The sequence below is a fragment of the Xiphophorus hellerii genome, chromosome 16, assembly GCF_003331165.1.
Source record: "Xiphophorus hellerii strain 12219 chromosome 16, Xiphophorus_hellerii-4.1, whole genome shotgun sequence".
Lineage (NCBI taxonomy): Eukaryota > Metazoa > Chordata > Actinopteri > Cyprinodontiformes > Poeciliidae > Xiphophorus > Xiphophorus hellerii.
The window spans coordinates 18,501,789-18,528,291 of NC_045687.1; the positions used below are offsets into that span (position 1 = coordinate 18,501,789).

At 41.1% G+C, this 26,503-nt stretch overlaps 2 protein-coding genes and 1 long non-coding RNA gene across 4 annotated transcripts; 1 reads left to right on the plus strand and 2 right to left on the minus strand.

Moving 5' to 3' along the window:
• Positions 1-648: 648 nt before the first annotated feature.
• On the minus strand, positions 649-11,917 carry LOC116735990 (nuclear body protein SP140-like protein). 2 transcript variants are annotated; one of them, XM_032588200.1, is made up of 16 exons: positions 10,490-11,917; positions 9,589-9,763; positions 9,216-9,404; positions 8,358-8,474; positions 8,149-8,282; positions 8,019-8,063; positions 7,902-7,941; positions 7,759-7,815; positions 7,537-7,656; positions 7,284-7,423; positions 4,904-4,972; positions 4,677-4,810; positions 3,428-3,545; positions 3,251-3,325; positions 2,933-3,076; positions 649-895 (listed from the first exon to the last, which is right to left on the minus strand). In XM_032588200.1, the coding sequence occupies exons 1-16, from the start codon at positions 10,631-10,633 to the stop codon at positions 809-811; spliced, it is 1,788 nt and encodes a 595-aa protein (XP_032444091.1). In that variant the 5' UTR covers positions 10,634-11,917; the 3' UTR covers positions 649-808. The 2 variants fall into 2 exon arrangements, with proteins under 2 accessions (XP_032444091.1, XP_032444090.1); XM_032588199.1 differs by having other exon boundaries at positions 9,183-9,404.
• A 113-nt stretch (positions 11,918-12,030) lies between these two features.
• Positions 12,031-22,695, minus strand: LOC116735991 (extracellular serine/threonine protein kinase FAM20C-like). The gene is made up of 11 exons (XM_032588201.1): positions 22,586-22,695; positions 20,798-21,325; positions 18,297-18,475; positions 15,765-15,843; positions 15,548-15,640; positions 14,659-14,774; positions 14,349-14,529; positions 13,225-13,334; positions 13,040-13,121; positions 12,840-12,899; positions 12,031-12,316 (listed from the first exon to the last, which is right to left on the minus strand). The coding sequence occupies exons 2-11, from the start codon at positions 21,322-21,324 to the stop codon at positions 12,058-12,060; spliced, it is 1,686 nt and encodes a 561-aa protein (XP_032444092.1). The 5' UTR covers position 21,325; positions 22,586-22,695; the 3' UTR covers positions 12,031-12,057.
• Positions 21,148-23,522, plus strand: LOC116735992 (uncharacterized). Its single transcript, XR_004342466.1, has 2 exons — positions 21,148-21,282; positions 22,602-23,522. It is a non-coding gene; the product is annotated as an uncharacterized LOC116735992 (long non-coding RNA).
• The last annotated feature ends 2,981 nt before the right edge of the window (positions 23,523-26,503 follow it).

Consider the following 26,503-nt stretch of genomic DNA (forward strand, 5'->3'; position numbering starts at 1 on the left):
CAACAAAATAGTCAGATAGGTCAGTCAAACTTTATTAATAGATTACAAACCAGCGTTCTGAAAACTTTGTTCATTCCCAAAATGAATAAACAGCTGTTTTATTATTTTCCCCGAGGTAAAGTAAGTGACGTGGTATTCATTCGTGTGCGGATGGAGAGATTACGTCTTTTCATAAACCAAAAGCACCAAGTAGGACCACCTCTAAATTCATTGATGTTAAGTTTTCATGCTAGCGCTGTTGCCTTCATTCGAATAGTGATTGTACTGACACTTCTACTTGCTGCTCTCTGTTCAACAACCCACTGTTTGAGTTTGTCCTCCAACTGTAGCCATCTCGCTTTGTTCCCTCGGAAACTCTGTTTAGTCTTCTTTACTTGGCTCAGGTCATCGTGTTGCTTCCTCCACTTCCGCACCATTGATTCGTTAATGTTAAATTCTCTCTGCTGCTGCTCTATTCCCGTGTTCTACTGTGTGACTGATCGCCTTGAGCTTAAACTCTGTGTCGTAAGCGTGTCTCTTAATAGGAGCCATTTTGGGGTCTTTACACAAAACCCAGCGTGCACCGCGCGCTTCTTCTTCTATGGAGGAAAATGAAGTCAGCGGCTGCTTACCGTAGTTGCGAGACCTGTTGTGGCTCAATATTGGTCCATATATAAGGCGCACCGGATTATAAGGCGCACTCTCGGCTTTTGAGAAAATTTAAGGTTTTCCACCTTATAGTGCGGAAAATACGGTATTATCAGCACAACATTTAAATGTTATTTATGTATAGCCAGTGTCTGTAAGTGGTGGTCCGTGAGTCTGTCGTCTAATCCTGGATGTTGAAGGCCTTCTTGAATTCTCTGTCAAATAATTGCTTCAGGTGTTCGCCCATGTCCAGGTATTCTGGATTGTTCTGTGAAAGAGATTCAAGAGCTTGTTAGTTCTCCAACAAGAAGAGGACGGTCTTTGAAGGAGCAATACACAATATGACTGATGAAGAAGAAAAATATACATTCTGTATTTTCTAAAAAAAACAAAACATTATAGAATTTTGAGCATCTGAGAATTTAAATTTCAATTCAATGTATTTTGAAGTGAAATTTGCTTTTTTGCAGTGAAACTACATTTTCTCAATTGAACATATTCAAACCTGATCAACTTGTCAGATTCAGTTGAAACAAATGCTTTTTGTTTATATTGTAACATGAAACGCCTGAGACGAAACCCTAAATTTTAGGCAGTGAAACACTTTTCATTAAACTGCTGTGGGAGTATTAGACTTAAACTGTTTTAAATGTTCAATCTCTTTCAGCCTTTTCTAGCAACAGGATAAAACTAGTCTATTTTTTCTATTTTCTTGTCCTCCTTTTTACCCAAATTATTGGAAAATAAACCTTCTTATTATTCCAGGGTTTCAATCAATTTATTATAAGCCTGGCGGGCCACCAGGCTAAACAATGTTAATTTATCTTAGTTTTTTTTTTTATTAATTATTGCCTTTCTTTTAAAGATTTTATAGTTGGTGTTTAGGTCTTTGTCTTCCAATCTTCCAAAAATGCGAGACTATCAAGTAATATTCTCAAATTTCCTGTCAACTTTAAACATTTTTTAACTCAAAAACATGGCGGCCGGCTGGATGAATGACTGCTCTCGCGCCCAACCACCGGGCCTAGCAAGTTTTCTGGGGGAAACCCTGTATTCATATAAAAAATATTTATTGATTAGATTAATAAAGGTAAAAAAAAAACAATAACTCCTTCAGAATTTTTTTTGATGGATTTTTGATGCGTTTATGAGACTAATTATTATACAAATGATGCACATTAACATTGATGGCTTATTAAATATGTTGAGCTTTGCTAACTTAAAACTATACTTACACTTATAAGTTAGCAGTAAAAAAAATAGTCAAAACCTGTACTTACTATAAATGTGAATTTAATCTAAAACTTCAAATGGAATAAAATGTGGAGACATTATGTGGTACAATGCAAGATTTCCCCTCTGCAGAAATCCCATTTTAACACATTCAATATGTTTTGAAAAAGTCAGAGAACATTACCCTGATATTGAGCGGTTTTCTGTACGAAAGCGCTAGATCAGGGGTCTCAAACTCAATTTACCCGGGGGCCGCTGGAGGTAGAGTCTGGGTGAGGCCGGGCCGCATTCACACACACGGTCTCCTCAGCCGAACCTTTCTGATTGCCTATTACCATATTTGGCCGTAGTCAGGCGCTGTAACAGCCATAATTGTGTAGTGTCTCTTTAAGATACTCTAGTATTGCTAATGATGTCAGAAGTATGCGCCACGGCTTCTCTGTAGAGAGCGTGGGAGAAACGTGCTAGACGGACATGTTAGCTCCCTAACTTTTTAGTAATGTTACGGGTTGTTTGGACGCTGCTCAATTTTCATGTCTGATAATATAGCAGCCGTTCAACCAGGCTTTGTAAGGTTGGTGAAGAGCGTATTTATTAAAGGACAACACTGTGGAATTCCCAGTACCAGTGTGGTTGTGAGTTTTTGACCAACCTGACGAATCTGCCGCCTCCTCTCCTCCCTTAAACACAACCCAGGCGTTACAGCGCCTAACCTTAATTACGTTACACTGATCAGCAACTTCCGGGTCTAGACTGGATGCTGAACAACATGAAGCGGGAGCGGCCGTGGAAATTGCGCATGTACCGCATGCAAATAATGACAAATAGAAAATGCAAATAGGCCCGGCCGATGTCCCGCCCCCGAGAGCAATATACTCCACCGTGATTGGTAAGTTCGTTCAGCTCCGCACACAACACTGAAAAGTGCCAATTATATCAAACTCGCAGGCCGCACTAACATTAAACTTTCATATTAAGGCGGGGGCCACAAACTATCGTCCTGAGGGCCGCAGTTGGCCTGCGGGCCGCGAGTTTGAGACCCCTGCGCTAGATGCTTCCAACATTTGCTTACCCTGTTGTATGTGGCAGAGTTGGTGAAAATGAACTGAACGTCAGACACAAACTCGCCAACAGTCTGGTATTCGCTCCTCTGAAGTTTGCCTGCAATCTTTTCCAGCCACATCGGAGTCTTAATAATGCTGCAGTAATTTTTCAGCTGTGGGTGTCGAGCACAAATTGTGTTTGCATTCATTTTAAGACGACAGAATCCATGCAATGTAGCAATATGATAATCAATACTGTGATTTCAGCAGGAGCAGACATAATTCCTACACTTTGAATCATTTAAGTTTTATTTTGCGGACACAGAAAGACGCGAGAAGTCACTTACATACTCCCTCGGGTCGGTGGCAAATATCTGCTCCTCGTCAGAGCTGCACAGATAGAGGAGGAGATACTCGCATTCCTGTCCAGGGGAGACAGGAGAGATGAGTTGCAGCAGGACGTCTGAGCGACAGGTTTTTATATGAACAGACTTTCGGACTGGAGCAGAGGAAAAGATGCTCACCAGCATGTGTTGAGATATTTGACGGGACATGACGGCTTCGGTTCTCTGCTCGTCGGGGTAGCGGCACTCCTCAGTGAGTTTAAAGACGCAGAATGTGCAAAGCCACTGGTTGTCATCGCTGAAAAAAATACATATATATATGTAACAAAACTAACTCTGAGGGGACAGAGTCTGGTCTCCACTGGATCAATCATCTTCCTTCAAACTCAAAACAACAGCAGTGTAAATGTTGATATGTTGGACAGGCTTGAGTGGTAACACGACAAAACTAAAGGTAGTTACTGACTCAAAATTCTGCAATAATACTTCAGGTATGTAGTTGTTTAGTTCTTTTTACTGTTATAGATTTATAAAGAATGCGTTTACAGTTACGCACATTGTAGCTATCTCACTTTAGGTAGCATAACAGTCTGATTACATATATTTTAAAACATGTGTTTTATGGGTTTAAACATAAGGAAATTAAATTTATTGCGGAAAACATCAAGTTGTGTTCGAATCATTTGGAGGAGAGTGAATCATCAACAGCGCAGACAGAGCGTCTGCATGGTGCAGCAGGAGGTTAGGAATTTCTATTGCATCATGGCGGCAAAATATTAGAAGTATTTATATAACTTTCTACCCATACTGGCAGTAGCTACATTTCTATTGATCATAAAATTAAGCAAATTGAAATTCTGAAAATAAATGTGCTCAATGGAAACACGGCCATTTTGAAAAAGCTTGTTAGAAACGTTTTTTGCATGAGGATGATGTAATTTTTCGGTGGCATCAAAATTAGTGTATTTCAGAAAAGTGCAATGAAAACATTTTTTACAAACTCTGAGCGAAATATTGTTGTTAAATTTATTATAGCAATAAAGAATTGAATTGAACTGCAGCTGGCATCAGTTTTGAAAAGCAAAAAGCCAATGTAACTAATAACTGGGACAAAAACTCAAATTGTGATGTAGTAAACCTAAGATAAGGATCATCCTCTAACTGTAAATCAATGTAAAACACAGTTTGTTTCAGAAATATATTTCTATCTTTTCTATGAGGGAATAAAAACTAAATATGGAACCACAAATGCTTCCCCCTCCTCCCCCCTTACTTATCCAGATGTGGAAAATATTACAATCAAATATACTTCTCAAAACTGAATATGGCCTGCAGAAAAACTCCCAATAAACCCAACAGACCAGATAAACTAAGTCTTGTTTCCAAATGCCACGACTGTCAGACAAACTGAGAAGGCATTAGTTCTTACCCCAGTATCGTGTCGTCTATATGAGGCAGATGGCAGTTCTGGTGAAATGATCTCGGACATTTATCACACTCCACCAAGTCCTCCTCTCCCTCACTTTTACAGATGCAACACTTGTCGTCATTTTTGTCATCGTCCTGTAAAGTCAGTCCATTCATTTCATAATTGAATTCAATTTCGTGATTTTACAGCTTGTTAAATGCAAAACTAAACGAGCCCAACACACTTACCAGGTCTTCAGGTTTCGGTTTGCACCGTTTGCATTTGCATAGCAACGAATGCATCGTCAAGACCTTTGCCTGAAAGAGAAAAGTAGACAAATTCTCAGTCTTTTGTTTTTACAATTTAGGGCTCCTGATTTAGAAACCGCATATTTTCAGACTCATCTTAGAACAGTTTCATGAAACAACTTCACTCAAACACACTGTGGGAGACCTAACTTGATTCTGCATAGTTCCCAGCTTCACAACACACAGTTAAAACCTCTAACCAGAAGCATCAATATTTTGAGGATTTTAAAAGCAAAAAACAAAAAAAGCACATTTGTGTAAAGGAAGTAAGAAAAAAATAAAAAGAATTACAGGATATTGTGATTGTCGATATATATATATATATATATATATATATATATATACAGTTCTGGAAAAAAATGAAGAGCCCACTCCACTGAGTCCCATTGAAAACCTCCTGGTTCTTCCACCAAATATTGATTTTTGAACTCTTCCTGAGTTAAAACTTTAGTATTGTTGTTTCTAAAGGATTATGAACCTGTTTTATTTGCATTATGTGAGGTCTGAAAGCACTGCATTGTTTTAATTATTTTGACCATTTCTCATTTTCTGCCAATAAATACAAAATTTTTGCTGGGAATTTCAGAGACATGTTGTCAGTAGTTCACAGGATAAAAGAACAAAGTTCATTTTACTCAAACATGTACCTATAAAAGATAGAGAAACTGATCATTTGGTCTCTTTTTTTCCAGAGCTGTATACAGATAACAAAACAGTAATAGACAGAGTCTCCTCCTCTGCGGACAATAACTTCGCAATTTCCAACCGGGAATGTTTAGCAATTTGACAATCTCTGCAGGTATTTTATGAAGAATTGTGAAAATTGACACAATTTCTCCCCATGTCTGATAAACGCTCCTCAAAAGTATTCATGTCATCTGCCAACACTGACCTGCATAGTGAACGGAGACTAGTTGAAGCGAAATATCAACGCTGCTGTCTGAGCACAAACTTCTGACCAAGCACACAACGCATCGTACAAAGCAGCTCTGCGCAAAACAGTTTGAGACGTGGAGGAGGTCGTCTCTCGGCGAACAAGATGATGCAATTTTCCTCATCTTCATTTCAATTTCAGTCAGTAATTTTCATCAATATGCGTCATCCTACACTCTGGATGAAGTATGGTAGAGTCTGAAGGTGCGCAGAAAGGCCACAACATTGGAGTATGCCGTGTTGATGCTTTGACATCAGAGACAAACTACCTCAACCTTACAAGCTGCCATCTATTTGGCTTTGAGATGAGTCAAGACAAGGTGTTTAAAAGACTTCATGACCACAATCAGTGCGACTCCCCTGTAATCTTTGACTGTTGTCTTTTTAGGGACTGGGACATTGGCTGAGGTCTTGAAGCAAACCGGAACATGACTGGTCAACAGTGGGGGGGTTAAAATTGTGAAAACTTTTAACCCCCCCACTGGAGACAGACTATCAGCTGAAACAGAGTCCGGGTCTGTGGCCTGGTGGAGGTTCAGGCCTTTAAATGGTCTGTTTACATCCTGTTCTTTGCTAGAGACGTTTAAGTGGTATAAGAGAGTTGGGTGGTATGGTGCTCGGTGGGTGGTCCAGGTGTTGATCAGTGGCTGATAGGTGGAGGTGTGGGAAGGGAACAGGTCTGACCCATTGCCTTTCTCAACGGCAGTAGAACTGGTTCAGATTGTTGGCCAGGTTCATTAACGATAGATAGGATTTACTCTTTTATTCAAACAGATCACTGGCAGAGAGCTGATTTTATTCTCTCACAATGGAGTAAATCAGCTCTTCTCACCTTTTAGCTAAATGTGTTTTGAGTCTTTGTGCATCTTTCTTTGTCCCCATCTCTATCCAGTCTCTTTCTCTAGGAAGCTGTCTGAGTTTGGTTGGGTTTGTCACTGTTGTGTCCTAATAAAAGTTAATCTAGGACGTCACAGAGTCGGGGCGCTAATCCAGACTGCAGCAGACCCGGAAACACTCGTGACGCTCACTGGTCCGCGATTTAGACGTCCTCACAGCAGGCTTGAAAATGTTTAACTGCTTCTTGTGTGCAGGAATCAAATGCACTACAATCTGGATGGCTCATAGCGGCGCAAGGAATAGCGTGATGAGCACTGCAGATTAGAGTTTCAATTCACAACCCGAAATACAATATTTCTGATCTCCTTAATCAGGGATCCATTTTTCCAACAGCTGAAATGATCCCAACTTGATCTACTGTGAAAAACTCTTCACACCATGAAATAAGCACTAATGGAAAATACCAAGAACCAAAGTTCATTTTAGATTTCAGCTATAATAATCGAATCTACATCAACATGTTGGGTTAATGACGGCGAGTCATGTCTACCTCCAGGAGAACGCTGAGGGGTTCCCCTTCGTACAGGATGTCCTTCCTCCAGGAGGCGTCTCTCTGGTTTAGTGCTGTGTTCACAAACTCCTCCGGACTCATCCAGCTCACCTCGGTGCGAATACTTTTCCCACATTTCCCTAGTGGGGGGGGATAAATAATAACAGACACGTTTCATACGTCAGCGCACGGCGTCTGACAGCAGAACTGTTTTAGTTTAACACTTCTTGTTCTTCGGCTGAGTTGTGGTCACCTGATGCGAACCGACATTTGTATAAAGTCCCAGTTAAAGCTCCACACGTCACTCTGAACATGCTCCTGTAATGATCCGGGCCCACTTGTGTCGGCTCGCCTTGTTCCTCCGTTTCTTCTCCTTTGTGAGACGAAAGTTGTGCAAATGATATTTATTACGTCAGCACCGCCGCTGCTATTATGTCAGCGCTGTTGTCTGTTAGTGTTGTGTAGAAACCGGCACCTGAGGCTTCCTCTGTTAAAGGCTGTGCTTCCTCTTCATCCTCACTGTCTTCTTCATCTGACAGTAAGAAAATGAAGGTTTTCAGTTAAAAAAAAGCAGAATTTGGTCATTATGAATCTTGGTGGGTTCTGAAATAGCGTTACCTGTGTTTGAATGACTGGCAACAAACAGGGCTTTTCTGGCCTGGCAATTAAAGACGTGGATGAGTGAGTCAAAAATAATGCGTATTTCTTTCTTTGTTGTTGTTGTTTTGGTTTTACCTGTCTGATTCTTCTTTTGTAGACCGCTGCCTTCAGGTGCCCGTCCTTTCAAAGGAACGACTGCGTGTGAGTGAACCGATATGACGGACCACAAATAATTTTACAGTTCCAAAACGGCGTTTCGGCAAACCTTGATAAGTTTTCCCAAAGGGGTGTCCTTGCATCGGATGCTCAATTTCCAGTTCTTGGCGCTTCCTTTCCCTGCGAACTTCTCAAATTCAGACGGAGTGAACCGCTGTTTGTCCACCTGGATGCACTTTTCACCTGAAAGCAAAACGACTCGATTCTTTCACATAAATGACTCCTGGGAATCTAACAGGCTAATGAACGCAGGCTGACCGTTAGCCAGCTTGTCTCGTATGAGCGTCCCCTTCATCTCGCCACAGGTCACAGGCAGCTGGGTCTTATAGAGGGGCCAGGTCCAGATCTCGCCCACCTCCCCCTTCCTTGGAGACGCTGAGGAAAAAAAGACAATGGACTGGGATTTTTAATCTTCAAACTGGAACTTTCACGGACTATAAAACACATTCGACATGTAAAATCAGAGGAGCCATAGCCATAAAAATACGGTTTTACAAAAGCATTAGATCATTTACAGAGGGGTGAAAGCACGCTGCAGTCAGGTGGACAAGCAGCAGCTGTGATGGTGCGTTTGATTTCCACTAAAAAAAAACTGAATTACCGTTAGTGGGAATAATCACATAGTACACAAGAGTTCACTTTAAACATGGCTGCCACAAAAAGATACCTGTTTATTTGCACCGCTGACACTTTGTGGCTTATTAAAAACTACTTTGCAATCTGGGAAAAGTCTGGAATTTGATTTCAGTATTTTCAAAGTCTTTATAAGTGTGGAAAAAAGAAAATAAGAGTACGGAAATCAACTTTGTTCCCTTGTAATTCACGCTGTTCTTTCCCGAATCGAGCTCTACCCTCCTTGAGTCCTTCCCTCCTCCGCTTCTGAAATGGATTTCTGATCCATATCAATATGCTGATCTACACCTCTTAAATTATGCCATGAAGAGTTGCACTTAGCTTGGCGCCTCATGCCTAAAATCTACTCAAAACACACAATAAAACAGGGAACGTACAAAGATTAAACGGCGAATCCCGGTGCCGATGCACGCATACGAACAAAAGTGACCTGCCAGAGAGGTGACTTACAGAAATGTATTTTCTTGGCCTTTTTCTTCTGACCTGGAGTCTGTTTTGCTGACGAGCCCGGCTGCTCATCGTCGCCTTCGCTGCTCCCGCTTGTGAGCTTCCTCTTCTTTTTGGCGGTCTTCGTTTCCTTCTCCTCGCCTTCGGAAACCTTCGCGCTTCCCCTTTCGTCGCTCTCTTCGGTTTCCCTCCTTTCAGGTAGTTTTGGGTCAAAGTGGAAAGAGCCTTAAAGCAGAAAATTTACAAATAACTTATGGAATGATTTTTTTTCTTCCAACACAGGAGCTGAATTAATAAAAGGAAGACCCAACATGATAACGACGTGCTATTTAAAACATTTTTAGACATTGTTTTACATTCTTTTAGTTTGTCAAGGTCCAATGAAACAGTAGAGCTGAATACATCTTACCGTCCATGAGACTATTGTGCAGCAGCTTCAGGGTGGGATACTGGTTCATGATGACGTCTTTGAAGACACTTCTGAAGAACAGCGGGATGTGCTCCGAGTTCTCTTTCTCAAGCCAGTCTAAGAGTTCATAAACAGCTTTTCTCATTTTATCTTTACTTCTCATCCGGATCGTCGTCTAAACACACACCAAGAGACATTAAGAGAAGTCAGTACTCGAAATGGCCAAAAATTAGGGACGTTATTTGTCAGTTCAGGTTCATATAAATATGGATATGTTTAGCATTATAAGGACTAAGTTATTAGACAGCTGTTTCTCTGATGAAACTACAAGATGAATTAATTCAATTGAAAGATACTTTGTAATACAAGTGACATTTTAAAAGTTACACACGGGTATTGTCTGTAGGTGACAGTAAGCAGATTTTAAATATATAAATATAGGTCTTTTATTCATTCTTTTTTACTAATTTGTAAGTATCTTGTCACTTCCCTTTGGGTTTGGGTTGCCATGGGTTACACCGGATGTCCTTCCCCAGTGTACCCCGGGGAGGGAACGGGGTTCGAACCTGCAACCCTCCGAGCCGCGACCTGCCTGCTCTGTCACTACTAGCCCGTAAAACTACCAACAAACATTACTTCAGTTGCACAATAAAAATAAGCAGTACATACACTAAAAGAAGCAACTATTTACACCCAAACTGCCTAATTAGAGGCTAGAGACCGAAGAGTAGGTGGGCTGGTGGTATCAGATTGTTTACTCGATCAGCTGTGACCCAACTTATTTGGATAAAACAGCCAGCTAAACCAGCTGAGTCCGTGTTTATTTCCCGCGCGCGACCTTTGGAGCTGTGGGCGTGTACTCCCCGTCACCACCACAATACACAGAGCTTGAAAACGTTACCTTGTATTTGTCTTCCGGTATCAGGTTGTGGTCCCTGAGCTGGTTCAGGAAGGTCCGCGGGTTTTCCATGCAGGACATTTCTGTTTTGCGACAGTGGAAAAAGCTGAGCAGCTCGTCGTGCTCCAGGAAATCCAGCGGGTCCATCACTGGTCAGCGTGCGGGCCCTGCGAACCGAGCGTCTTTGCGGCTAAATGCAAAACACTACCCACGCTTTTGCTGCTGTTCCACAGCTTGAGAAACAACTCGGGTGCACGAAGCGAAACACTTTTCCTTGAAAATATGTTGGAAGTGTCCGGAGCGGGGACGGCCGGAAGCACTTCTAAAGGTTTCGCGGTGGAGCGTCCCAACAAAAAGCCTCCGCTGGTCCTCCTCCAGTGACGTTTCGAAAATGAAAGTAGTTTCGGGTTTTTTGCGAAATGTTGTCTTGACAACATTTGGTGCGATCAAATCAAAGGAAAAGATTATGCGCCGTGGATTTATTTAGTGGTTTTGCAGACAAAAGATCTCATCCGTAACAACAAAATAACCAAAGAGAGCGACATTAATTTGGGAATAAAACCTCAGAGAATTAATAAATTGTGACTCAATTTATAAAACGAGCGCCTTATTGTCTCGCTGAGAAAATGTGAAATGAATTTTTAAAGAAAACTATTCCATGTTCTTTTTTCTCCCTTAACAAATGGACAAGTAAGAATAAAACAGGGTTTTAAATGTAAAGTATACATTTCTGCTTGATTTCACGGAAAGTGCAGCCAATAGAAAAACTTTTTCTGCTTTGTGTGTGTGTGGAGGGGAGAGTTGATGACATCACAAGAGGTACGAACATCAAACCTTTGATTTTCCACAGCATGCCTTGAGTTTATCATTTTAAAGCAAAATGGTTGTTATTCTGTTGGAATTGGCTTATTTGTGAGCAGTTGTTCTAAATTATTTTAGCCAGTTACTGTGTGATGTTTTGCTAGCCAGTTAGCAAAAATCAGCTAATTTTCAGGAAAAAAAGCAATGACTATGACGCCTCGTTATGTCACCAGATCCATGTATACGTTGAGGTTTGTTTTCTGGGAGGGTAGATGTTATCTTAAATATTAACATCCAACAAAATGGCAAAACAAACGGAAAAACTGGTTGTGATGTGCTAATTTATAGGTATATCTCAAGTGAGCGAGGTTTACTTACAGAAACATCTGGCAAGCAGGTTTATTTACTAAGATGTTAAAGGCCGTTTAGACATTTGAAAAATGTTTCAAACATCTTGATGAACTTCTAGCATGAAGAAAAAAGAAGCTTCAACCAGTAATATTAGGATTTACTTAAAGTTGCTGGTGGCATAACAGGATTGTCAATTGAGGACGGCAGTACACAAATGAGCTTGAATTACAAATAATTGGAATTCTTTATAATTTGTTAAATGAATGTCTTTAGTTTAGTCAAGTGGTAGGACTAATTGGGCCCATAAGGATGCTGTCGTCAGAGCATCAAAGCATTTGAAACACTATCTGCTAAATTACAAAACAGGGGCGAAAAATATGGGACACACCTGCTAAATATAGAAAATATATAATTTATTGTCATGGATTTTCCCCGAGCTGTTGATCGTCGGGTTCATCCAAATCGTTATAAACGACATCCTCGTTCCCGTCCTGGCAAGTCTGAACGGCCGCCAAAACGGTCGCTAGGCGTCGATCCAAAGCAGACAGGTGTGGCTCGGCGAGGAGGGGGGCCACGGCTGTGAGAGGATCCTGGGCCAACGACTCCCGCATGACGTCACTCAGACGAAAGTCGGGACGGGACAAGAGCCTCAGGCGGAGGAGGGTGGAGCGACGGATTCTACGGAAAAGGAGCGGAAGGTGGAGAAAAATCGACTTTAAGTTCTGAGATTTTCAGTAATGTGCAGTGTTGTGAAAAGTACTTGCTCCCTTACAGACTTCTGTTGTCTTTGCTGTTTTTATCACACTTAGACGTTTCAGAACGACAAACATTGACATCAAATTTAACTTGATTAAATACAAAGAGAGGATTTCAATTAGTTTCGTTTCGTAATGCTGCGTTTTACGCACACCTTCCGAAAAGCTCCGCTTCTTTCTCGTTGGTTTGCTTTTACCCTACTTCCTGCTGCCAGACGGGTTCTAGTGAAGTAACTCTTTTATTCTGGAGAAGAGGCAGTAACGTTTGGCAGGTGATACTGAATCAAGTGTAGCCGAGCACAGACAACTCAAAGTTTTTGATGTGATTTTGAATAATATAGCTGTTACAAAAAGAAGAAACCTGTGATTGATATTTTCCAAATACATTTCACAGCACTGCAGATTTTGTTCTTCAGTTTTCCTTCTTTTAAAAAAATTGTATTTACCTGCAACACTGCACCAAAGGAGCTAAAACAGACGGCTCGTCCTGAGAATGTCGCCCGAATCTATTAAATAATTATTAAAAACAGCTTTTAGAGGCAACACAGATACATCAATTAATGGCAAATAAAACGAACCATTAAGAAGAAATAGTGGAGTGGAGATCATTTCAAATGATGACGATCATCTTAAAGTCGATACTCACGCCCGGCCGTGGTCCAGGTGAAGGAGGAAAGTCTCGTTGCCAAATTCCTCAAACGTCTCATAGTGATGCCGGTCCATGTTGCCTAGCAAACAAAATAACCAGTAGCGATGCTTTATTTTCCCTGTGGAGTTTTGTTGGTAGTTTGGATGCGTTTTCCATGTTTGGCGTTGAAAACATGAACTGACTCATGAGGAAGTCCAGCACAGCCATGTCGATGAGATCCACCAATCTGCTGCCGCGGTTGTAAGGAGGCGTCTTCTTCACTGTGTCACAGTAAGCGGCATCCTTTTCCCACCTGGGGACAGAAAGCAAACAGCAATTAACACATTTGTGTAATTTTACACAAGACCATAAACTGCAATTTGCTGTTCTGTACAAATAAAGTTACAGATTTTAACATTGTGTGTATTTTCAGTCCTTCAGCTATTGGTTTTAATGTTCTTGAATGCCTTCCTCGTTTTAATAACAGAAAACTGTAATCATAAACCTTTTATAAGAACCACCATCTTGCTGCGTATAGATGCATATCTACTCCAACACAACTGAATCAAATGAACAACTTGCTAAAAGGCCTTTTGAAAACTTAATAGCGTGATTATGAAAGTGCATCTAGAGGACTGGACAAAAATGCACAACTGCACCTTGCAGTTTTCTCTCCCACCTCTGGAGGTCAGTGTAAACTCATGGTACTTTAGATGATCGCAGTGCAGATGAGACGGGGTAGCAACAGTAATGTTCCCGCCATACTGCTTTTCCGATGAGTAACGGCGTGTATTTGCACATGCAAAAAAATACAACAACTTTAAAATAGTTAAGGGGTATAAGAGAATTTGCAATATAACTGCCAAAGTAAACCAAGAAGTGAGGTGTGTCAGCAGCAGGGTATCTGACTGATATTCCTTACAAAAATATTCATCCCCCTTGAACTTTTGCACCTTTTGTCATATTCAAACCACAAGCCTCAATGTATTTTATTAGGGGTTTATCTTGTAATAGTGCAAAATGGTGAAATAGAAGCACGTGTATGTTTTTCTTGTGTCTCTTCAGAGACATAACCCAGCAGATTCGTAGTTGGAATTACAGTCCAACCTCGTTCTAAAAAGTATTGACTCAGGAGCGCTAAAAACAAATGGGCTCCATACATCTAAGATTTTTGTTGGGATACGTTTCGAAAGCCATCCACTTCCTAAGTTAGGCACTCCTTTGTATTGCTGTTTAGGGTCAAAATTTGACAAGACGTGGAAGAGTTGAAGAGCAACAAATACTTTTGCAAGCGAATGTTATTCTTCGCTCATAAGCGGCTACCTACTGTGCCAGCTTTGTGCGGCTGTAGGACCGTCTCCACGGTGACCTCCAAGACCTGCGTGGAGCCAGGCTGAGGTCGGGCAGCATGGTAGCGAGGGACACCTCCAACGCGTGAGGCCGACCGCATACCGGGTGCTCTGCTGAGCAGTAGTACTCGCACTGACCATAGAAACACACGTTCCCGGCTGAAATGAGTGGATAAGACGCAGCGATGTCAGGAAAAAAGCAGGCTGGGACTCCATGAAGGAGCAGCACACATCAGACATCGGCGCTCCAGTAGGTCCGGAGGTGTGCGCGTGCGTTGCCTTACACACCTGGGGAGGTGAAGAAGGTCCTGGAGAGCCTCTCGTCAGTGGTAACGTCTCTGATCTCTGTGGTGACGTTGATGAGTCGACCGACCACCGGCGGGATTCTGTTGAAGCCCAGCACTCTGTGACGTTGAAGGGAAAATATTACATGCTAGCGTAAAACAAATCCCTTGCAAAAAGAAATAGTGTATGTTTTCTTCCTAAGCAGAGTTATATATAACACTAAAACAGCTAAAGTCTGTGGCATTGAGCTATCACTCAACAGCCTACTGTGGCGGGTTTGTTGACAGGCTGCATAACCTACTTTCTTCCAATCATTTCATCGGCTTCTGCTTTGATCTCATCGCAGGTCTGTTAGCTTTCAGATCTCTGTTCTTACATCGCGTTCTTGCTCATTCAGCTCATCGGCTTCAAGTAATGCAACTCATTTTCCAAAAGAGAGGCTAACCAGTCAGCTGACACTGACATAAAGCCTTGTTTGTCACAGTACCTGTTGTAAACTACTTTCTGACTCTTATAGCCCAACAATCACTCTGCTTTACTTGTGCTAAACTGCATGTTCTTCAGCCTTTTCCATTTTGAAACAGACCACTGTGACACGTCATTTTCATCCCCAGGGAAACAGGAAGCTGCGTATTACTATTTAAAAGTTCCTAAATATGTACACAAATTCAAAGAGTGCTTCAGTTGCATTTGTATAGTAGGACATTTTAGAGTTGGCAATGATTGGATTGAGAGTTGCTAAATAGCAAACAATTATTTCCTCGCATAGATTTTAAATATATACACATGTAGAACAGTAAAGGCACGCTCGTTTTCATTTGGTGGCAATAAATGCAGTGAGGGCTCCAACTAAAACTTTTCGCACACCGACAGCGGGCTTAATCATCCGCACCTGTCAAGATGGAAGGCGGCGATCTCCGCGTTGTGTCGCTCAAAGTCGGAGAAATAAAACAGGTTCACATCCGTCTCAGCATCCCTGGATTGTCTGTGGGCAACAAAAACACACACACAAAAGTATGTTGGTTTGTTTCTTGTTTTTTTTAAATAAAATATGAACCACCTCCGGCTGTGTGAGCCTCAGAGTTTTCAGTCGGAACATTGTGTCTTACCTCATGGGTTTGAGCAGAGCCTGGCCGTAGTTTGGGAACGACACGAGCAGTTTCAGCTGGGTGCCTCCTTTCTTTTGAACTAAAAATAAGCACCAAGCGGATACAGTGGTGTATAAATGATCAAATACAGAGGGTGTTGTCTTTCCTCTCTGCTTTTGTGCCTTAGTAAGGTACATGCTGCGCACATTAAAGACGAGATTTGTGTTGTTGAGGGAAGAACAGCATGGATTGCAACTGAGAGGCGCAATGTGTCTGTTCCTCCACATGGTGGCATATTACATAACTGAGCTGCTGCTCAGCCATCTATTTACACACTGCAGACAGACCTGGATAAACCGATGAAACTGATCTAATGAGTTAATTCATGAAGTAGGATTTAATAGTACATGTTATTAATGTGGAACTTTTAAAATATGGCTGCAATGAAGCCGGTTTTTCTCTGTGGGGATTTAAAAATTATTTTAAAAATGTCTTTTTCTGTTTTTTTTCACTTATTTTTTTTTGTATTTTTAGGTGTTTTAATCCCAACTGACCAAATCAGCTTCCTCCAAGCTTCAGACAATGCCCCTATCGGTATAAATACAATTCAGACGCGTCACCTTTTTGTAACCAAGTTACTAACAGGATGCTCAGGTTTCAGAATAAATTGAGTTTTTATTAACTCAGTTTGGTTTCATCAGTTTGCACAAACACAATCTCATTTAAATGTATTTAGATAGATACCTTGGTGATGAAGAAGTTAGACATGGAAAACCGGATTGTCACGCTGAAGGAAAAAACAAAAAGCCCTTCGCAGAGATTTGAGCTTAATCTGCACTGAAAAGTCAATAACAATATTACATCTCAATACATTATTTATCCTGACGCCCGGAGAGGTGCAGACTGTAAATGACAAACTATGGATCGAATACGTTTGTCAAATAAGAAGCGAACTTAGTTCAACGGTTGAAGTGAAAAACGGAAACTCAGACATCATACGGTTTCGTTAAACACAGAGTGATGTCATTCAAACTGTTGTTTTTGTTGATTTTATGATTAATATAAAAATGTCAAATTCAGATTCTTGAGATTCTGATATGGCATAAGACTGAAACAGAATTTCAAAACAAAAAAGTACAGAAATGTTACGTCATGAACGAGACTGCTGACTTGACAGTTGTTCAGCAGACACAGGTTAAGCTCGGTTAAGCCACCAAATGTCGTCGCTAAGGAAACCGGTTGCTCACAGGGAGCTGTAACCAAGCATATTGTTGTAAAGTTAAGTGGAAGAAAAAGCCTGTTCAAGTGTTTGGAGCAGATTCTGGAATCAGAGCTTCAGTCAGACACTATCAAGGAAATGTGTTACAATTGTCCCGTTACTTGATTTAAGCCATTTTGAACGAGCGACAACATCAGGAGCTTCTAAAAGAAAGTACAAATTGTGCAAATCGGAACTGTAAAAATAAATTCATTGAATGGAAACAAGCTCATTTTAAAAAACTCACTTTTTTTGTTGTTGCTGAAATGTGTCTGCGCTACAACAAGGTGGTTTTTCGAACGTATCAATATTTGTGCATTTTGCAAAACTAGAAATGCTTGTTTTCGTGTCACACAAGTCGTCATCAACAACCAGATGTTTACTACTGGCGGAAAAGACGAAGAAGACGACCAGCGGAAACGGGAGGAGGGTGACATAGCCGCACGTTTTTTTATACAAGCCCCACGAACAAACGTATTCACGTGTGATTTCAATAGCGTCTCATTTAATGGAAACAACGCAATTGCGAAATTGTGTGGGCTTTTTTATATATTAGCAGAATATTGACAAAGCTCTGCACACATTTGTAATGGAAACGCAGCTGCTGCTCCTCAGTGGTACAAAGTCCTCTTTACAATGTCAACTTATCTATTTTTAAAATCATTTTTGGGGCTTTTCTGTTATCTTTTCCAGCAGAGACATGCAAACTAAATATATCACTTTGTGTATTGTACTTACATTAGCTTACTCTGATGAGAGCTACATGTACTGTCTGCACCAAACAGAGCTAAACGCTGACTTTTTTAAGGTTGTATTCTGTATGCAGAAAGCATTTGTGAAAGATTCTGTTACTGTGTGTGCTTTCAGTGGTGCTGAAGACATAAAATATAGGTTTTGTAACCGTACAACAACAAACAAGCAAACAAAAAGCAGTTATGATGATGAAGTGCTGTTTGTCTCTGCACCGTTTGCTTGTTTGGGTTTAATAATACATCACGGTCTCTCTCGGAGGCTGCAGTCGGGTCTTCACTGACCTCCAAGAACTCAATTACCGCCCGACTCGCCTCCTCGCTGTTTGCTTTTTAACCCTCTTCTTCTCTGAGATCCTCCTGGGCTTGTTCTGGTACGTCCCACTGCGCTGGCAAGCGTTGCCGTTTGATTTTCCTCTATCTTATGCGTTGTTATGTGTGAATGTGTGGACATGGTCCTTAAACCTGAAGCAACAACAGCGTTTTCTCCTCGTGTGTCACTTCCGCTCGCTGTCCTCTCTCTCACCTGTCGCCATGTTTACTCACCGGCCCCCAGGATGCGCTGCGTTGCCAGATAATGAGTCAGCTGGGCCAGGTTGAGGTCTTTCCTGTCGTACAGCTCCCAGCGAGAGATGCCCAGGTGGAACCTCAGCCAGGGAGGGTGGGTCTCCTCATCTCTGGTCCAGGTGACTTTATCATAGCCTTCCTCTTCACTGGCACTTTGCCTGCAGATAAAGTGCCAGTGTACGTACAGTAGCATGTAACAGAGTCGTTTAACACTTTGTTGGTCAAGAAAAGCAGGCGAAAATACAACAGCGGAAGGAACTTAATAAAAGATATGGTTACATTAACACCTTATATGAATGTTTGTCAAATGACTTGTCTTTTTAAATGTCTGTTATAGTTTTAATTGTTGGTAAAAAAAAACAAAAAAAAACCTTTTAGGCAGCCCCGGCTCCACACCAGTTTAACATCGGCTTATTTTTTTTTTTTTTTTTTGGTGGTGGGGGAATGAATCTACATAGCAATAGCAATATTACTCAAGTAAAAGAAAAAGGTACAGTGCAGTAACACTACTCTTATAAAGTACCTTTTGTCTAAAAAATAAATAAATAAAAAAAAGTTACTCAAGTGAATATAACAAGTACTACCCACCTTTGAACATAAAAAACATCAGCAGCCTATAGGCTACTTGTTAACAAGCCTAAGGTGCTGTACTGGTATTAGCTAATCATTTAACTAACATTACCTGTATTGAACAGCTTTACTCAACTCACTCTGTTAGTTTGAGGAAAAACTGTGCCAAGTTCTTCGCGTTTTGCTGCCATGATTCTAACACACCTGAGCAGCTCTGCGCAGCAGCAGCAGGTGTAAACCCAGCGCGAGCGTCTCATGTTGCTCATGTTGCGTTTAAATGGGCCTCGGAAAAACAAGTTACAACGTGTTAACAACGGATTAAACAGTTTTAACTGCTGAAAAAAGTGACAGAATGTTGTGTATGGTACACTAGGTCAAATAAAATACTGTTCAAGCAGATAACCGGAAGTAGCACATGGCAACGTTTATTTTCGAACCGGGAACATCTCTTCTTCTGCACAGGTTTTCGCTCACCTCTCTTGTGCACAGCAAGAGCGCCACCAATGGCGAATTGTTATATTTCGTTTACCTTCAGATTATACAACCAAACAGCCTCCAACACATAGGAGCATAATCAGACCAAAAGTATCTAACAATCTTAATCCTGGAGGTTCCATCATTTCTTTGTCTGGAACACCACACCGAAGACGCAGATATAGGAAGTGCGGAAAATCCTTCTGTATCAAATAGAAGTAGGAATAACAGAGTTGGCCACTCTGAGGTAAAAACAGAAAACAGCTTCCAGTCCAGGGGGGGCACGGCCGACTCTGTGGGCGGGCAATGCCCCCCAATGCCCCCCAATGCCCCCCAATGCCCCCCAGTGCCCCCCAATGCCCCCCAATGCCCGCCCAGTGCTCGCCCATGCCGCCCGGCCTGGTTTTAGGTAACACAATAGCTGTAGTTCTTTTCTGTCACCAGCCTGGGTAATGCTGATGGATTACGCTACATTTTCTCTCATTGCACTAAACTGTAGTGTGGGCTTTGTGCCAGATCAACACAGTGACCGCTATTATTGTAAAGTTCAAGGACAATGAAGTTTGGTTTTCAACTTTTTTGAGGTTGAGGTTGTTTTCCAAACCTAAATTCTATTTGCTAGAAAGTTTATTTCCTAAAGTAACTGGATTTTATTTGGACCATGAAAATTAAAACTTTTAAGATTTTTATTTGACAAAACAAACATATAAATCGACCATTACTTCATTTACTAGAGATGCATGTTCATGGATAGACGTCGTGTGCCACTGGAGTGCAAATAAGTAGCTTATAAATGCAGTTCCCACTGTTTTACATGTTGCATTTAAAATTTGCACTCTGCTGCTCATAAGCTGAAGACTTTTCTTGTAATGGTTCCAACTTCAAGACCAAATTTTGTTGCATTTCTGAAAGGAATCTTTAAAAAGATTTGACATCGGAGTTTCCTACTCACAGGAGATTACTTCACTACCCGATATTTGGGTAAAAACTTTGAAAATCCTACAACAAAATGGAAATCACCTGTTAGGCTCGGGTGTGAACTTGATGTGGGATTTTGTGACAGAAAGCAAAACTCATTAGATTAAAAACAAAACAAAAAAACCCCCTTAAAATTGTAAGAATTTGCACAAAGACTCATAATAATTAATATATTTTTTAACTTGTGATTACATTCTAAGAATATCGTTCCAATTTGAGGTTATTAAATCATTTGGAAAAGTCATAACTTTAAGGAGCTTAATGATGGCGATGTTGGTCGTTTCCCCTAAGAAACATGTAAGAAGTACATTTTTCTGTCCATAAATCATGATTTTCATTGGCCTATAAGAACTTATCTCTAATTTAATTCTCTCAGAAATAAAAGGCCCGGTATGAAGAAGCGTGACCTTTTAGGCTGCTGATTTCAGGTTTGTGTTTTTCTGATTAATCTTCCCTACCAGTCGCTGTCGCTAGTGGCGGAGTCTCGATTCGCTTTTTCTTCCTTTTCTATGTCCTCTGCCTCTGCATCCGTTTTCAGCCTCAGCAGCCAATCGTCTTCCTGCAGTTTCGGGCGTGGCAGGTTGTATAAAGGATGTTTGAACAGCTCCTGCAGCTTGGAGCGACCGCGCTCCGCTGGGCTCACTTTTCCAACTCCGATCAGTTTCCTTGCCCTCTCCAGGTCCTCGCTGAACGAGTCGTTCCCTTCGTTTTCAAACGTGCCACCGACGCTGGGCTTGTGACGATCACTGTGTTGGCGGCTGTTGGCTTGTTTATTTGAGGCAGCAGAAGAAGAGGAGGAGGAGGAGGCGGCGTGTGAGACTGGATCGATCCTCGGAACGGAGGACGAGGAGGAAGTGGGAAGGACGCAGGCGGACTGGAGGACGGAGAGGCAAAACAAGGCCAGAAGAAGGTGGAGAGTTAGGGACACACAAGCCAGGCCCAGGTAGATGGAGCGAGTGGACTGTCTCAGGTTTACACGCACCATGCTGAGAGCAAGGAAGAGAAAAAAAAAAGACCAGGAAGTCCTCATGAAAAGCCAGTCAAAGTGTTAAATTAAGAATCTCATTTAAGTTTAAACCATGATTCAATTTGATTTGTACCAAAGTTTAACTGTTGGAAGTACAGTTTTGTAAAAACAAAACAAAAAACAAAACAAAGTTGTTCTGTTTCTACTTATTTGTTGCATTTAAATAGTTCAGATAATCGAAAAAATGTGTATGGGCAAATACATAAATGTAGTTTCTGAATGACGACTTCATTTAGTAAGAAACAAAAAGCTATCAGAGCCGCCCCAATTCTACGTATAAAATTATATCTTCCCCATTTTCCCGGGATAAAATGTTTCAAACCACGCCCAGGACTTGACTACTGCCAACAGAATCAGCTGAATTCAACTCGTTGGACCAGATAAAACAGGCTCAGAGATTTCAAGAAGCAACGCATCATGCAGCGACCTGAAGGAATTGAGGAGCAGACGAGATGTTTGTGATTTCAGGCAAACACAGAGACGATTAGATTTGCTTCGACTTTGCCCTCAATGGCTAAGCTAACTGCTACTAGCAAAACAAGCATCTCTGAATTTTGTACTTTGAAACACTTTTAGCATTATGTATGAAGGCGGCCATATTGGATTTTGAGGCTGGGGTTGGTGAGGAACTTCAGATTCCAGAACTGGGAAGTTTGACATTGAGGGACCTTTCTACTAATCCCTCTTAAGACAGACACTGACATTTATCTTTATAAGTAGAAACTGCTGTAATTATTTAACTATATTCTATAATTATTTAAATCACACACCACAGAAAAACTTACAAAGCCAATATAATGTTAGTCATCTGATTAAAACGATTTGTTTTGTGCTATTTGGTAAATTTAAGGTAAAAAAAAAAAGTTTGCTAGCTTCCAAACAGCATCTCAAAGTTTTACTGTCAGGTCTGCAACGATTACTCAACATAATAAAGTGGACTATTGTAACATTGTTGTCCTTCCTATCGATTCCTTGTCCTCCTGCAATATGTTCTCCGAGGACAGATCTAAAGCACAGCAGACAGGCGCGGCGACCTTTTTTGTTTTCTGCATCCACACTTTCATCCATATTCATATAAGTCATAAAGAAAAGGTCATTTACATCCAATCAAAGAGAGAAAAGTTCCCAAGGAAAATCAAAGCATTATTGAGCAAGCCTTCAGAATCCCCTGTGAGAAGCCGCAGAGAGGAATAATAATAAAAAAGAAGGTATAACTTACATTTCTTTCCCTTCAGGTCCACCTCTCTCCCCTGCTCCTCTCCTCTTCGTTCCCCCGGTGTGACAGAGCTACACTTTGATCCACGCCACAGCAGGAAGGCCGATTGTTTGTCTGTCATCGTGTGGTCACTGCAGAGCAAACAGTCGAGAGGAGAACGGCAGGTCGCGGTGACTTGTGTCGGCGTGACCCACAGTTGGGTGGAAAGAAAGCACAAGAAAAAAACACCGCCAAACGCCCATGTTACACAATGCAGGTCAGCTAACATGTACAGGAGGAGGTTGACGCTGCATCATGATATCAATCTGTATTAACTAGCCCTCTCATTTTCTCAAATCATCACGTTTTGAGATGAAATACATGGGTTTTATATTAAATATTGTACTATCACGCCTCTTTTGTGGGTTCTATATTGGTTTAAATGGCACATTTTCAGCTAGAAAACATAAAAGTTCAAATTAAAAAGCATAGGTAAATGAAATCCTGCTTTACTTTTACTCTTCGTTTCTTTCTAAAGGTTGTACTCATCTTTTTTTCCCCCTCAATGTTGTGACAGGAAACAGGTTGAACCATGATTAACGCGGTAAACTCCTCAATGGCTGTTCCGCTTTTTAAAGAGGAAAACGCAACACTGAAGTTAGCATCCAATGTGACAACTGCATCTCAATGAAAAAATGAGATTTATCCCATTATCGAGTTAGAAGATACAAATCATACGCCATATTCAATTTGTAAGGACAACTGATCATGACTGCCAACTGCTTGAGCACTGCATAAAAACAATTAAAGGGGCAGTGTAGTGGAAAATCTAATTCTTTTTTTTGTTTTACATCATGTTATAATGATATTTTATCATCAAAAATATACTTGGAGTGTTGCCTTGATTCTTTCAGGCAAGTTTGAGAAACCCTTTAATCTCGCATGGCAACCATTCAGCTGTGCAAAACGCCTGGGTGGACCTAGCTCCGCCTCTGAGATGCACCTCCTCCTCGGAGCTGCCCCCACTCAGCTCCTTCAGACTAGCCAGCAGCAATTAGCAAACACCTGGTGAAACTATGCATCCGCTGCTAAAAACTTTGTTAAAGGGTTAGTAGAGGAGCCATGTTGCGATGACTTCCTGAGGGCGGAGTTTCAGAAAGAGCAGGAGTTTCTTAAAGAGGCAGAGACCCAATTTCAAGGCGTTAAATTATAAAGTCAAATTTCTTTTAAGTCATATTTGACATGTTCAGCATTTTTATAACAACTCAAGGTGACATAGTTACATGATTGCGTTACAAAATAGCACTATGAGGCTGGAAAACACACAGTGCTGCTTCTTTAAGTAATTGATAGAAAACCAAAAGTAATCCCAGATGTTGGTCTCACTTTCCTTACGGAGCCACAGGAGACTGGTGTCTGTCTCCTGTGGCTCCGGATGGACACATCTGGGACAGGTTGGCCGTCCATCACAGGACAAATGATCACACGTGAATAAACTTGCATATGGACGCACTATGGAAAGATAAATTAACTTAACATGCATATTTTTGAGCGTTGGGGGAGAAGCCAGAGGGAACCCACGCATGTCCTGAAGAACACGCCGACTCCCTGCAGAAGAACACCAGGCTGGACTTCAAAACCCAAAACCTTGAATGCTCTTTGAGATGTAACACCATTCTGTTACTCTCCTGTTGCTTCAAATTCCTCTTTTCATCTATTTTTTTTTTATCTCACCATCTCCTAAATGCAAATAACTTCATTATGCAAAAAGCCTCACTTGAAACCTGGATGAAAATGGAGAAGTGTCTTGAATTCACCTGCGAGGGATTTTCAGGCGCACACAAACAGAAACGCGCACACAGGCTACTGAATTAATATTCCAAAGAAGCTCAGATTACATCAAATATTCATACCCCGAACACAGTCTCCCTCCATCATTTTTTTTTTTTTTGAAAACGACAGCTCCTTTTTAACAAACCATCAGTTGAATCTCCAGCTGCTACTTTAAGGCAATTTTTCCCCCGACCTTCAGCGTTTTTTGTCTCTTTTTCTGCCGATGAAAATAATATTTAATAGTCTGTTGCTAATTAAATTGTTTGGATTTTGCACATCATGTTTTTTTTATGTGTTACAGTAGATCCCAGTGGATTTCAGTGATGTTTCTCAAGCTTGCATGAACAAGCAGTGGGTAACATATGCAGACATCTCTTAAACATTGTAAATGACACAAAGAGAACAATTAATTTGAGAAAATGCTCTAAATAAACACCACGCCTTGTAAATCTATTCCAAGTAATGCAGTATTAATGCTCACGTTTTTGCACTGCTAAATAAAAAAAGGTTACTGAGTCGCTGGGGCAGAGTGGTTCCATAGATTTATTTTTTTGTGTTTTCATAGATTTTAAAAATATGTGAAAGTTTGTGCACGTCAAGCAGTCATTGAGCTAAAATATTTTACCTCCCAAACAAACTTATACTTTGATCACACCAAACCTAATGTTGCTTTTAGCCGCTAAAGTTGTTAGCCCTACTTGCAAAACTTTGCTCTGAGGCTGCTTGCAGCTTAACCAAACGTGTGTAAATGAGCCACTGGCCAATCACAGACTGAGTCCAGTCAGCATGTCGATGTAACCCTGGGCAACTGAGGCACTCAGCCCCAAGTTTCCTGTCGACTTGTGTCAGTGTATGAATGTGTGTGTGTGTCAGCGGGTGTGATGGGGTGAATGTGTCTGTGGCGTAAAGTGCATTGAGTCGTCAGGATGACTTGAGAAGTGCAGTATAAATTCAGTCTGTTTACCATTTAACGGTCAGTGAAATGTTACCTCCTGAATTCTGGGTTTTGTTTATGGGGTCTGGTGAAAACTGACCATTCATTCACTGTGAAACGGACCACAGAAATAAAACGTGTTCTGATCACGAGCCAGATTTAGGTACCAGCTGTCCTGTACTATGTTTTTACAGAGAGGCATCCATCGTCGCGGTGACCACATGCATGTTGGGTTCTTTTAAAGCGGCAGTGTTGTGTATTTTCCAGCCGCATAGTGCTATTTAATAGCACAATCCAGTAATTATGTTTCTGATAGGGAATTGATTCTTTTTGCCATTTATTTACTGATGTATCTGCTGTTTTTATATTTCTGCAAAATGTGATTTCCTGTTAAAGAAGTTTCCAGACAAGGTGCAAAATGCTTTCGCAGCTGTCTACAAAGGTAGGTGACATCCTGTGTAAATGTCAAACGCAGCTTTCTTAAAGAGTTACCATATATGGAATGCATTTTCCTGAACTTGTTTTTGCTGTTGAATTATCATTATTATGACACGCCTATGCTTAGAAGTGAATAAATATTGAACCCGGTAGGAGTTGGCCTGTTGGAGTTAGCTCGTCTGACGCTGCTAGGTCTGACACGCTTCTCCCCTTTCTGCAGAAAGACACGTTTTTGTGTCCTTGTGATTCTTTCAGAGTTTATTTGAAGAATAAACCTAACAGTTTCCTTCAGGTATTATTAACCAAATATGGGTAAAAAATAAATCACATCACAACATGGCTCCTCTATTAACCCTTTAGCGACGTTTTTACCAGCGTCGCACTGAGAAGTAGCTCCTTTAACGAGCTCAGCAGGTGCACAGCTCCACCAGGTGTTTGCTAATTGCTGCTGGCTAGTCTGAAGGGGCCGGGTGAGGGAGTCACGGAGGAGGCTTGGAAACGTGGAAAATGCATCTCCGTGGTATTTTGCTCAACGGTTGCCATGGGAGATTAAAGGATTTCTCAAAAACGCATGAAAGAATCAAAGCGACACTCCAGGTATTTTTTCTGAAGAGGGAATAACATTAGCATGATGTAAACCTCAAAAGAAGTCAATTTACATAATAATGCTCCTTTAAACACACCACACGTTGCAATAAGGTTGCACCAAAGCGACCACAGAGAAGGGAAAGAGTTAA